The sequence below is a fragment of the Diceros bicornis genome, chromosome 6, assembly GCF_020826845.1.
Source record: "Diceros bicornis minor isolate mBicDic1 chromosome 6, mDicBic1.mat.cur, whole genome shotgun sequence".
Lineage (NCBI taxonomy): Eukaryota > Metazoa > Chordata > Mammalia > Perissodactyla > Rhinocerotidae > Diceros > Diceros bicornis.
In genome coordinates this window covers 30604409-30618997 of record NC_080745.1, presented here as the reverse complement: position 1 = coordinate 30618997, position 14589 = coordinate 30604409, and the positions used below count along the sequence as shown (strand labels likewise).

General features: G+C 39.8%; 1 protein-coding gene across 1 annotated transcript in view; it reads left to right on the top strand.

Moving 5' to 3' along the window:
• LRMDA (leucine rich melanocyte differentiation associated) overlaps positions 1–14589 on the top strand; it is a 1021905-nt gene that overhangs the window by 824751 nt on the left and 182565 nt on the right. The window contains exon 6 of the mRNA XM_058543109.1: positions 544–628. Coding sequence (XP_058399092.1) covers positions 544–628 — 85 coding nt within the window. The remainder of the gene's footprint in view (positions 1–543; positions 629–14589) is intronic.

Genomic DNA, 14589 nt, shown 5'->3' with positions numbered 1-14589 from the left:
ACTGAGAACCCTGGTTGCACAGTCTGCAATGGTTCATATTCTTCTGTCACTTCATGCTGCTGAGTCTTATGTCTTCAACTGCTCTCTGTCTCCATGCCACTGGGCCCATGTAAACCAGCCCTGTTTTTCCCATCTACCCTGGGGGCAAACCTCAGCCTCTTTGCTGGTTTCCGTAGAAATGTGCTCACAGAGAGTATTTACTCTGTGGGAATTACTGGAAGAAGGCCTGTGACAGAAATCGAAGTCTGCAGCATTTCCTGCCTTCAACCTCTCTCTTTTCCTCCTCCCTCTCCCAGTTTAGCACAATGAACAAACCGTCCCCTTGTCTCAGAGCCTTCCACCTGTACCAGGGCCCCTCAAAGCTTTGTGTTCTACCCTATATTTACCAGAATATTATCTCAACAGAGACAACTCTTGCTTCCTAAGAAGAGTCTTGGTCAATAATATTTTCTTCAAACCCAGATCCCAAGCAGACATGATTGGTAAACGAAGATATTTAGTGTTTGGTGTTGCTTCATGTTGCCATTTGCTTTTATCACGCAGGCTTCCAGTGACAGCGTTGCTGCCTCTCCAGAGTGCCACTACACACCCCTGCCTTCTGCTTCCAGGGAACTCACCAGTCACCGAGGTAGGAACTCAGCTTTTTATGGCTCTCAGTGGTTGCAGGGAGGGACACTTGGCTGTGCAAAGCTCTGGGCTCATAACTGCTGCCTCGGCACTTTATAAGGAACACAGTGCTTTTCAAGTCCTTGATGAGAAAACCATACCTGTCAAACCTAGCAATTTCAACTCATATTAAACAGAATTTAGTGGCAGTCTACTGGGAAGGCAAATAAATCCATGGAATAATATAGTTGTGTGATTTTTTTTCTTTAAATAAAGAGATTATAGTACTTAAAAACTACTGAGTAGATCATTACCTCCAGCAAAAGTGATGGAGAGAAGTTGGGAAACTCACTAATGTTTGTAAAAGTATCATTGTTTGGGAGTAAAATAGTTTAAATCTGTAATTTCAAAATGAATGAACTCTACATTACAACTAAAAGGAATTCCAGTTTGCCTGGCAATGTTGGAGAGAGTCAATGCGCAGATTTCCCTGAATTCTCTGATCCTCGAAACATTAATTTGGCTCACCCATTTCTTCCAAAACCTTGAATTCCTATTGCCATTTCTGGATTATGCATGGAATATAATTTTAAAATGCCTTATTCCTAAGCTGGCTGCTTAGGCCAAGGACTGTGTGATCACTTTTGTTGAAATTGGTTAGGGCAGGAAGAGGCCATGTGGTATCAGTTGTTTACCCCATTTTATCTTGGTTATGACTACAGCCACCTTTCCTAATTGTGAATCTACCTTCCAAGGGTAAGTAAGAACAGGGTTAGATTGAGGGCATTACCTACTTTAAACATCATTTCCCTGAGCAGAAAACTTCCCTTGTACATGCAGGGGACACTGAATAAGGACTGTTCCAGCTTTGTCATTCCTAGCTACAGTGCAGGATGGGTGGGTAGGAAAAAGGCTGTAGAGATGCCCAGAAAGTGGTAAAGCTGGCTCTCTAAGGAGACATGTGGGCTCTGGGCAAATGGCATATTTATATTCTGCAGGAAATGATCAAGAGGGTAATGCAGGATTCCTGGTGTCTGTGACTTGACCTGTGTTGCGTGTTTGATGTCTGGGCACAGCAGAACTTTTCTACGTTTAAATATACGTTGGTTCAATTAGAGTTCAATTGTGATTCTGTTCATTAAGTGTCAATTTTGTGAAAATCAATTTTTCTCAAAGGCAGGTAAAATAAAAATAGCTGCTAGCATGTTATATTTTGAGGGAAATGGACAGGTCTCCCTTGCTGAATGTCCTTATGAAGGTTTTGAACATATCCCTTTACAGATCGTTTTTTTTTTTAATTCCCCTGGGCAAATAATAATACTATATGTAGAAGGAATAACAAACTAACCCTAGCATCATATCCTCTTGGATTTATTTATTGGTTTCTTGTATTTGAATGAGGGTAATTTTACTCTATAGCCGGTTGGTTACACTGCATAGGAAATGAAGTCTCAGAGCCCTCAAGCCCACGTGTAAAAGTTGATCTGGCCATGCAGTTGATATTTCACAAGAGAAGGACATGATCAGATAAATGATAATCATCAGTAACAGGACAAAGATCATCTGTAATTATAACAGTAAAATAAAAAATCTGAACCTTGAAGAAATGGAATATAAGACAATAAGTTTTCAAGCTATTTTAAGTAATATTTGGAATATGAAAAAATGCCTAAGGTGGTTAGAGTGAAAACAGGCACCTTTGGAGGACCTCAGAGCCAAACATCAATGGGAAAAATGTTATTTAAAGGGAGCCAACAACAGATGTCTCAATTTTACTCAGGAATACCCCTACACATTTAATGTACTGGTTGCCTGATCAGTGCTAAGGACTTGGAAGTTGAAAAAGCAAGTCAGCATCATGAAATGATGGTCAGGTCTTTGGGCCTATGGTTATGAGGAGACCAGAAAAAAGAGAGCCAAAGAGGCTCATTAAGGCTGAATTATCATTGGACTAATCTACATAGGGAAAGGATGAGCCTGATATAGTTCCGCTTGGCATGAATCACACAATGACAAATGGGGAAAGCCATATTTTTCAACACCCAGAATGAAACCGCTTAATGCCATCTTGTTTTTTTATATTTAAGTTAAAGAAATTATTCTAAGTTTCTGATCATATAAATCACCAAACTATTTGAGTGTCATTTGTTAATACCTTCATGGAAACAGCTTATAAACACTCATCCAGAGAGATACGTTCACACCATGAAGGCGGATTGCGTCAATTCTTTCCCAAGTGAAATCCTCCATGATGGCTGAAACTTGGTTTATAAAATCCTAAGTGGAAGTTCTATTTGTAAATAATTTTTGATTCATCCAGTTCCCAATCTCTTTTCATTCCACATGAACAACTACACAAACTGGCGGGCAATAGTTCATGTGAAAATTGCTATTTTTCTATACATGCCATTTTCCCTCTGCTTGTCCTTTTATGTAACTTCCAATATCAAGTATGATAGGCCCAAGATTCATGTCCTAAGGACTGTAGATTCGAATGCAAAGGAAGCCTGGCCCAGAATAATCATCAGGAGAAGGGGACTCTATTTTTCCATCTGTAATTTACAGATAATCCATACATCGTAGGGATAGTAATGCACAGTACTTGTTGCTTCCTGCATGAATTTTTTTCTGATCTTATGTATATTGATTTTTTCGCTTTCTTGAGGTACATATAATATTTGTTTCTATCTCCTTAGTGCAAGTGTTCATATTCTACTTTGTATGATAGAGGTCAGGTATATGTACGTCTTAAATTCCTCATGAATAGAAGCTCCCTGAGGAGCAGTACAGAGTCTAATCCTTCTTCTCTTTCGTATCACTGACTCTTACTCATTCTTCAGGTGTCAGCTTGAATATCACAGCTCCAAGGAGGACTCCTCTGATCCCACCCTACACATTCATATTAGGTCAGATTTCTCTATTCAGGGACTGTCTTCTAGATAGGCTATAACCTCTTGTGGGGAGTAGAGGAGATTGTGTCTATTTGCTCACCACTGTATCTGCAGTGCCTGGCACAGGGCTTTCTATTTAATCGGAGCTCAATAAATATTTGTTCAGTAAATGATGAGTGATAGAAACCCAGGGGAAAGGCAGTAACTTGGATATCTCTGCGAGGTAACTTGATTGCATCTAAGAAAGGAGACCCGTCTTCCTGTGGGGGTGAGCACACACTGAAGGGAAAGGCCCGCTTTTTGGACCTCAGAACTCCACTCTTGCTTTCAGAAACCTAAATCATCCTGGGTGGGAGCCATATCTCTTGAGTCATTGCTGGACGGCATTTAGCCACACTGCATAACTTCTAAGTAGCTAATTATAATGTCATAGTTTTCAAACTTTGATGTTTTGATGGTAGGAAGGGAATAGGATGAATTGAAGCAACTAATGGAATTATTTTACTAGAACAGAAGTTCTTAAAGAAGGGACTGGACTCTCAGTAAGATGTAGGTTGTGGTAAACACATGGTTATAGACTAGTTCACCTGAAATTTTTCTGAGAGTTTTGTCCCAGGTCTGAGCGTGTCTTCTGAGTATGGGGGGCATGGGGCTGTGTCAGTGATCTCAGTTGCTACCTAGTAGCAGTCTACATGCTATTTTCTCAGTGGATATCCACGTTATGAGGAATGTTGAAATGTTTGCTGGTGAAATGTCTTTAAATACGCTATGTGCACACGACATACCCCTGCATGCCATGTATTGCCACTCTTTATCTGGTAGCTGTTAGAAGTATAATTTGCATTTCTATGACCATTGTGTCTTTTGGGGAAAACATTTCTAGTTAGAATATAGACTAAATTATCCTTAAGACAACCCTATAAAGTGGAGAGGGTAGATATTATTATTCCCATTTACCAGAGAAAGACACCAAGGATCACTGGAGAGACTGAGTCACTCAGCAACAGAGGCAAGGAAAAAAGAATCAAAGCTCTGTGTCCTCGATTCCCAGGCCACTCCTGACCTTTGTCTTTCACAGAGGACCTAGGAAGCAAGTGCAGGTGGGACTAACCCGTGGCCTTGTGCTAGAGGAAAGAGGAGAGAATGTGCAGGAAGAGGCATGGCCTGGAAATGTCCCCGGCCTGGGGTGAATTTCCACAGCCTGTGTTAAGGCTGCAGTGAAGTACAGCATCCTGGCTTATTTCTGTCAAGAGAATTGTCTGTGTTACTCCTGTGACCTCCCCTCTTTTAGATTACAGGTCTATAAATTCTGGAGCAGAGAAAGTTTGAAAAACCAAAAGGGAAAATGCTCTGATATCAGTTTGAATTCAGACAGGGAAAATAGAAGACACACGAAATAGAAGGCTTACACAATCAATGAAGCCACCACCCAAGTCTTAGCCTCAGCACCAAGGTGGGTGATTCTTGGGAGTATGCTGAAAAGTTCCTGCGAGTCTCAGGAACACCTGGGAATCTCCTACTGACTTTCTCAGTCTGCAGCATGGTTGGGGTGATTCTCAAGTTCACTTGGAAACTGCTTCACACATTGCCACTCTCCACCCATTGCCCTGCCCCTCCTGCTCTCAGATTTCCAAATCATGCTCCAGTGTCTCTCTTCGTCCAAGACTCTAACCTAGAACCATGCACCAAGAGGATTCTGAGAAAAGTTCCTCCTCTGAGCTGCAAAGAAGACCTTAGAAGAGGGTGATAGTGATGCCCAGTTAGAATAGACAGTTGGGCACATCTACTGTAATCCTATCTTGCCAACAACTTTCATGTTGAGGGTCCCAATTCTAGTTTGTTTGCATACACATTTTGCAAAGTAATTGCAAGCCCAGTGAACATCCCTGAATTATTATTTTTTTTCCTGATACTTATACAGTCTTAAAGAAGTGCCATAGTTAGCTTGTCATATTAAGCATTGGACATTAAATGTATGACAGCAAGCAAGCAAGAAACCAAGAGGAAATCTGCTATGAAAACTTGCCTGGAGATGTTAACTATCCTACTTGTACCCATCGTTGGCAATCTTGCCAATATTTTTATTGACACAGTTGTTAAGTGCATATCCCTTTCTCCAAGTAGGGGCTTGGTATATTTGTGTTTGAAATTGATTGTTGGGACTGTCACAGAGTGATTTACATAGCAACTTATCATAATTAGTTATCGTTTGCAGTTTCCTTAATGTGAGTTGCATTTTATGCTTAGCAATTGATTTTTCTGTATTTCTCTGTGAAGCAGCTCAATGTGCGCCATCTAAAAAAGAGAAAAAGATGGAAAGAAAAACTGTGGGTGTTTTTTATTTTTATTTTTTAAACAATTTTAGCTGGAGACATCATAAAATACATTTTCAAAGAAGCCATAAATACAGAGTGTTTTGCTTCAACTATTTAAATAAGCCACAATGAAATGAATAAGAGGAATATTAAATGGATATGTGTGAAGATGTGGCAATGTAGACAAAGATGTTTGGGATGGGGAGATGTTGGCCAGAAAAATTGCATGCCAACCAGCAAAATACTTTCAGGAGGGCTCAAGACAGGGCGACTTGATAACCAAAGTGTTCATCACAATTTTTTTTAGGTTTATAGGATTTGGAGGCAATCTGTCTCTTTCAATTTTTAAAAATTTTTATATTTTTTACATTCCTACTATCTTGCCATGTCAACTCAGAGGGAATGTGAAAGCTAAGCAGGTTTGATCATTATTAACAGAATCTACACAGAATAATACAGAGACTCAAGGAAAATAGATGCGTTTGTTTAGGTTATCTTAATAGTTCAGCACCAAGAAGTCTTTTTGCTTATTGCTTGTTGGTTCTCACTGACCATTTAAAAAAGATGGAGTAAGCAATCTGAGAGTTATATTGACTTTGCCAGGTAGGTCTCATCTGAGATCAGACCCTATGATTAAGGCAGCCTGCTTATTTGTAGCCTTCTGTCTTCCAGAATATTTTGATTAGTCTCTCAAGGGAGCTAACTATCAGATGATTCCTCAAAAATCATCACTGATTAATTGAAGGTTCATAGAAGCATGACATATCCAACTTTTCCCACATGGAAAGTATATTGAAAGCTGTAAAAAAAGAAGGAAGAAAGAGAGAGAAAGAGAAGAAAAAAGAAAAAGAAAATTACATTGACAATTGGCAAGAAAGACCTCCTTGATGATGGGGACACGTTTAGTCCATGGGTCCTTCCAAATCAGTGCATGGCCTTGGCTCCCTGCTTTCAGACTCCAAAGCCATGGTTTGCCCTGGCTGTGTAGGGGAAGGGTGTGTTGATTCCTTGTGCAGAGCTATTATTAGCATTTTCTAATTATGTAAAATGCTTTCTTCTGATGACATTTTCAACAGAACCCATTACTTTAGTTTTCTTTCCTTCATAATGCTTTTATGGGCTTATAATCTTGGTGGAATTCTCAGATGCAGAGAGATGCTAAAGTTTCCTTTGTTTAATCGAGGTGACTAGTGATTTGACGGTAGTGGTTGACAGGTTTATTTTATCTGTGTGGCAGTGGGAGTCTATTTTCAGTGTGTGCACTCTGTTCCACAGTTAAAGGACTTTACTAAGTGCTGAATAAATTGTACTTTACTTTGATTCTAGACCTTGCTGAAATGTTTAAAAACTCTAGTCTGGGTCATCAAATTCATCTCCCTGCTGCGTTGCAGGGTCAATAGCTTCACTGTGTACCGAGCGGGGCTGGGTGGATTGGACTGGAGGGTAGTGTAGATTAAAACTTCCACATATATATAGATAGATGTGCATGTGTGCACTCGCTGTCTGGGAAGATGGCAGTGATAGAAGAGCAAGCCAAGTGGAATCTGAAGATGGATGAATCTGTTAGACCATTACCAAGACTGGCATGGACTTTAGCCAGGAACTTTAAGTAACCTCCTTTAAGCATTTGAAATCCATAGGGGTCCATTTCCTGTCCTTTCTCTCCGAGGATGATTTTTCATTTGCAGTCTGTGTGATTGCTTTATTTCTGCTCTTTGGGCAGAACTGTGGTGCATTCCTAGACACAGAGGGGCTACGAATTTGGTTCTTCTGTTCCAAATTCAGATCCAGAAGGGAAAAATGGAATCATACTCCACACTCCCAACAGCAAATCACCTTACTTCTATAGGATGAGAGGTTAGAAGGGTAACCCTTCTCCCCATTGACAGTCCAAATAAAAAATGGTGGTAAAAACATGTCCCCTTGTTGGGAGAGTCTGGGCTTGACAGGGTTGGAGATTCTAAATGTCCTGAAGTTTTAGAGTCAGGGGCTGTTTTTTATCCCTTCCATTGCAAGGGAAGAACTGGGACATGGTCAGTATGACTCCTGAAATGACAAGTATTGGTCTGAGCACCCTCATTCAAGGACTCCTCCAGCATGTCTTTATTTAGTATCCACTGTGTACAAAGTATATGTTAGAGTTTGTGGAAAATTCAGAATAGAGGGCATGGCATCTCTCTTCTAAGAATTTATGGTATGATTGAGGAGATACCAAAAATGAAGCAATGCCAACCAAACAAGATATTATGTATTATATAATTGAGAGTTGCCTTACTCAGTAAAAGCCATAAGGGCTATAAATGTTTAGAAAAGATGGAATCACTGAAGGCTGGAATTGATCGGGCTTGGCTGTTTGGAGGATGTTGGCCTTGAGCTTTGAAGAACAAACAGGGCATGGATGGATGGAGGGCAGAAGAAGGACATTCCAAAAAAAGAAAATGGGTAAAGAAGCAGCACAGGGATAAGCGTGGATGGGACTGACTGGAGAAAGGGACCCAGCTTTGAAAAAGTTGGAAATAAGGTTACTTCTGTAGGCTGGGTACACATTGTAGCAGGCCTGACACAGGTAGAAGCATCTAGATTTGATTTAAAGTTGTGCTATGGGATTATTAATCTGCAAGCAGTATGCAGGGGGAATTGGAAAGAAAAGAGCCTCTTCTTCAGGAGGCTGCTATGGGATGGCATTGAAGGGAGTTTGTTCCAGTTTCAGAAGCTTTGGATTTCTTGACACCAGGCTATGTGACTGCAGACTGTACTGCCTCCAAAGAGCAGATTCTAGCAAAGGTAATTTACGAAACAACTTGGTAACAGATGGGGAAGACAGCTGGGGCCAGGACACTGCCAGTGGAGCAGAGGTGGGGGCAATGTAAAGGGAACCTTATGCCCAGTGTAGAATTGTTGTTAGAGGTGGCTGGTGGTTTGGTCGCAGGGTATCCTGCGTATCAGGCATCAGAGAAAATGGACAGTCAATGCTTTTCCTCCCCATGTTATTCAAAGTATTTCTGATGTTGGCTCTTGAATCTAAAATGTAGAGCCCAGCATCAGTTAGGATAATGTTGAAATAATCTAGCATTTGATAATGAAGGCCTGAGTGGCTGGCTGGCTGGGGGAACAGAGACTAAGGGAAGGAATATGAGAGACATTCTGTAGCAAATGCAATAGACTGACTTCATGACTGATTATATTTAAGGATAGAGAGTACCAGAGAACAGAAGGCCACGAGGAAGCCAACATGGTGTGTGGGAAGCTGTGGTCTCTGCCTATACCCCCGTCTTGCTTCCCCCTTGCAGGATTCTCCACCACCACTCATGAATAAGCTATAATCTGGCCTGTTAAGTGTAAGACTGCTGGAATTAATGTAGTGGAGCTCGCGGCAGCAGGAGCAAACAGAATAAGCAGCAAGGCAGCCACAAGAATTTGTTCTCATTCTGGTCTTTGGCTCAAGAGGAGCTACATTCTTTTAAAAACTAGTAAGTGCCTAGTGTTTTATATTCCTGAATCTTGGGTTTCTGGAAGGAGAGCTATTTGACGCCAATGTTTTTGGTCTAGGTTGTTCTGCTGAGAGCTCTGCCCAGCGTTAACTTTCCAGTCCCAGTTCTTCCAACTCATTTGTTTCCCTGTCTCTTGTAGAAAACTTTACCCCTGCCCCAGGTTTTTCCTCACATAGAGATTTTACAACCTTTTTGGAACAAATAAACAAACATCTGGAATCATGTGGTACATTTAATTAAAAAGTTTGCATTTGGCCAGAAATGGTAAAATCATGAAAAATGGCCTGTCGGTGAGCTCAAGAAGGCCAAACGATGACGTTGTTGGCTGCAAATGGATTGAGTGAGGTGAACACCTGCTCAGTTCAGCCCGCTGTCTGCCAGCTTCCCCCTTCCAGCCATTAATATTTACTGCTCTGGTTCTTTATCCATTCTAATGAAATTTTTGGTTGGGGCTGGTCAGAGGAGAGGGCTGTTGCTTTTCCAATAACCTCGGATTTGTTGGGATATGTGTACTTTGTAAAGGGTGTGGTATTGGGCTTTTTGACTTTTCAATCCCCATAATCAGAATTCCATATGCTTCAGGTCACTACAGGGGCCTATTTCTGTTTCTTCAATCAGTCAACCACCATTTTTTTGAAAGAAAACCTGTACTGGGGGGTTTTGGGAGATGCAGTAGAAGCCGTGGGCTCTGCCTTCAGGTATCCTATAGTCTAATTGGAGAAATAAGGCCCTACACATAAACAGAGGTCAAGCTAGACGTAAGAGTGCAGAGAAGGGAGAGATGAGTGAAGACCGTAGGATTAGGAAGTAGCCTTGGACGAAGGTGAGAACTGAGTTGAAAGCAAATAGATGAAACAAGTAGGCTGGGTTTGCCATCACTTGGGAGTGGGCACTGCTGAGTTCTTTTTATTCAGATGTAAAGAAAGGGCTTTACTCCCCTCACTCCCTACTTCCAAATGTCTGAGAGCTCTGTCTCCTAGTCACCTCCCCTAGTCACCTTGAAACTACAAACTGAGGGAAAAGTGTGTACTTGATACAGAAATGCAGTTTCAGAACAAATCTTCCACCCCCCCGCCCCCGGCTCCTCTCACACATTTCCACCAAATTGTTGCTCCTATGCACTTTGACTATAAAATTTCTAAAGCCACCACTGGCATGAAATCATTTGTATAGGTGACAAACCTGGAGGAACTCTCCATGAGTGGTTTCAGAGTGTGAAAGAGAACTTGAGGAGAGACCGAGAGGAGTTCTTCTTTAATTTCTGGCCATAATCTAGGAGAGGTATGTGTGTATGAGGAATAACCTTAGAGCAAGGGTTAGATATGATTATTCTACATTTTGAGATTACCTTCTCCTCTGTGAGACATGCCTGAAGTGACATAAAATATAAGTTTTGTTTGCATATTAAGAAAAGAATGTTGAGACTTTCTGGCTTTGCAGAGTGTAGTGCTCTGATATGTCTTCCACTTGAGGATTTATGTCCAGGATGAAGTTATTCTAAAGAAAAGATGAGAAATTTTTCTTGTTGTCCAGAATACAAGGGGAGTAGCTAGGAGGCTGAAAATACAGTGGACACCAATTAGGTTGGATCTAAGGAAAAGATGAGTATTGTTGGACTCAGGTGTGGGTTGGCCAGGGAGATTGGGACTCACCATTCCCGAGGCCCTTTACTGAAGGGTATGTTCATCTGTCTTTGAGTGTCGAACAGAGTGGCCTGAAGGAAGTGAAATGAAATTTCTACAACTTTCAAATCCCATCAGGATTTTAAATGCAGATCTGTGGTTCTCTATGTCAATGCTAGTTCAGCTTTTTCGCAAAATGAAACCAGGGTTTGACCTTGACTCCTCTGGACTTCTGCAAGCATAGATAGATACAAGACCATGCTGGAAAAACACTCTGCTGTTGTCTGAGGAGTTCTTAGTCCTCAACTCTTTATTATTCTTGTGCATCTGTTTCTTGAAATACTCTCTGCAGAAGCATTAGCGTGAAGATAAAAGAGTACAGCAACTTGGAATTTTCCATTTGTAGCTTCCTTAGTCTGTGGGGTCAAAGTTCTATCCTCAGGGATGCTCATACAAACTGTGTGCTGTTCTAGGGCAAATGTTTCTCAACTAAAAGACAAGAGGGGATGGGGAGCCAGGAAAATAATGCAATGCTAATTCCCAAACACAGACTGCCTGGAGATTCCAATTTAAATTGCTGTTTACCCCTATTCCCACCCTCTCCCAAAGAAAAAAACTATCCTGTGTTGTAAGGACACACATCTGTGTAAGAGCAATAAAACAGTCTTCTCTCTTGTGTATTAGCTTTTTATTCCTTATTTATCTTGCTATACCTCATTAGTTTCTCCCAAATCAGGGAGAATCAAAGAGGATGAGATGCAGTCCCTTTCTTTGTTTTTGATTAAAGAAACCCACAAAGTTTCTTTTCTCAAGAGAGAACTTTTCTTCTTATGTCTATTTTCTCCCTTTCTTCATCTGCTCCCTTGGAATCTTTCTAGCACTTACTTCATACAGTGTACTAATAAAATAGCCAAGGTCCCCTGGAGAACAGGTTAGGCAGAGCAGTGAGTGCTGGCATATTTGGGAGATTGTAAAGCACAAGCAGAACTAAGATAGCATAATGAACATGTTGCACAGCCTCCTTTTCTTCTTCTGAACCCCTAGAAATTTATAAATTAATTCAAGAGCTATCTACCAAACACATACTATGTGCCAAGCACTGTTCTAAACGTTAGGGATAGAGGGATGAATAAAGCAGACTAAAATCTCTGCCTTCAGAGAGCTTATGTTCTAGTGAGAGAAAGGATCGATAACTTAGATAAAAAAATAAAGGCCCCATAGAGAATGTTAAAGGTAAGTACTAAGATGAAAATGAAGGCAGACAGAGGAGACAAGGGAATGTGTGTTGGTAATGTGAGACTTGATAGCCAGCGAAGCCATCACTGAGAAAGTGGCATTGGAGTAATAACCTGAAGGAGGTGAGAGATGGAAACCTGAGAATATCTGAGAGAAAAGTCATCCAGGTGGAGGAAAGAGGAAGTGCAAGGCCTTGAGTGTGCCTGCGTACATGAAGTAGAGCTAGGAGGCCAGTGTGGCTGGGGCAAGTAATCTAGCAGGGAAGTGGAGTGTAGATGAAGTCAGAATAATATCAGAGGCTAGAACTTGTAGCATCTTGTAGGCCATTTACTGTGACTAAGGCAGGAAGCCATTTTAAGGTGTTAGCAGAAATGATAGAAATCATATTACACTATTCCCTACAGGGGAAAAAAAAACCAAATGCAAACCAATAACTAACTGGAAAACAAGAAGGAGTACTGTTGTTGATGGGAAACTATGTAGACTCTCTGCAAGGTGGATAGGATAGGATTGAACAGGTTAATCACAGCCCAAAATAAACGCAAGAGTGTTTCAAAAGTAGGATCAGCTTCAGGAGTTCCCTAACCACAGGGAACTACTGGGGGCTTCACAGCAGCCAACAAGTTAGGCTTCCTCAGTGGGTAGACACATAGGTCAACCCATCTATATGCCTCTTCCCATCCTTAGTTCAGGCGTCACTCAACAGAGCTATCTCCAAGCCAGAGTAGTAAATATGAGTAACTGGAAGAGTAAAGTGAGATGGCAAGAGTTGGTACAAATGAAAGAGTCAAAATAAATAGCAATGGGCTAAATTAAAAGACAGAGTATTGCCAGATTTGGTAAAAATGGAAATATAAAATAAAATGCTTTTTAAAGAGAGATATTCAATAAAATGATGTAGGAAGCTTGAAAAAAACAGGGATTAGGATTAAGGAAAAAAAACAAAAACAAAAACAGGTAACATGCTAAAAACAAAACCCAGGAACAGCAATGTTAATATCAGACAGAATAAGGCTCAAGATGATTACTGAAATAAGGAAGAAAGATATTTTGTATAACTAAGAAGATATAATGGGAAGCTATAACAATCACCAATCTCAATGCATGTAACAACATGGCTTTGAAATACAGAAAGCAAAAACTTCTAGAAATACTAGACAAAACTGACAAAGTCACAATCACAGATGAAAACTTTAGCATATCTCCCGTAGAAAATGACAGCTAAGTCACCAGAAATTTCACAATATATACATTTTGTTAAACAGAAAACAGAACATTCTTTTAAAAAATACATGGAACAATCACAAAAGCTATCCATAAATTGAGTCATAAAGTATAACATGCCCAGTTCACATTAACTGATCATAACTCAGTAAAATTAGAAATCAGCTTCAAAAAGGAAGCTCTCCTGAAAAAAAAAAAAGGGAAAAGGAAAGAAAAAGAAAAAAATAGGAAAAAGGAAAAAAAAAGGCTTACAGAATTAAAAATAAATGAAACTTTTTCGTTTATGAGGAAATAAAAATAAATTACTCTTTAAAAGTAAATAGACATGACTGTATGGAAGCACTATAGTATATTAAAAGCTTTAGGATATAGCCCAAAATGTAATTAAAGGATTTTTTTCCCCTTCAAAACATAAAGTATGAAACAAGGAATAAAAAATAAAAGTAAATGAACTATCTTCAAAGATGGACATATACATTTCAACAAACCCAATGACATATGAAAGGACTTAATAAAACTAAAAACTAATAAAATAGTAACAATGTACAATATGCTTTCTCAATAATACCAGCAGACACTTAAAAAAAATGAACCTATAAGATCTAAGGAAAAAAATAGAGATGGACATGTAACGTTATAGGGAATAAGGAGATTTAAAAAACACTATAGAGTTTTGTATCAATAAATTTGAAAATCTAAGTAAAACAGGCAATTTTAAGGAAATTATAGTTATCAATCTTGTCTCAAGAAGAAATGGAAGTCTAAATAGAGAAAAAGACTATAGAAGAAACTGAAAAAATAGTCCCTCAAATAGGAGGGATATCCCTCAAAGAGGAGAAACTTCACATCTTTTACAGTTTATTCCAGAAAATGAAAAACGTGGAAAATTACTCATTTTCTCTTACTAGGATTCCGTAACTGAGCTAAACAAAGTGAGAACACTCATGAAAATGAAACTGTAGGTCAATCTCTTGTACAAATGTGGATAAAAGAATCCTCAGTGAGAAATAAACAATAGATTTAGTAATGCAGTAAAAAAAAATACTACCTCATGACCAAGTAGGATTTATCTCAGAATTGAAAGGATAGTTTCCTATTAGATTTATCAGTAAACTTGTCATATTAGCATGTAAAAAGAGATTCTATATGATAATGTTAGTAGATGCGGAAGAAAGGAGGGAAGGAGAGAGGGAAGGAAGGAAGA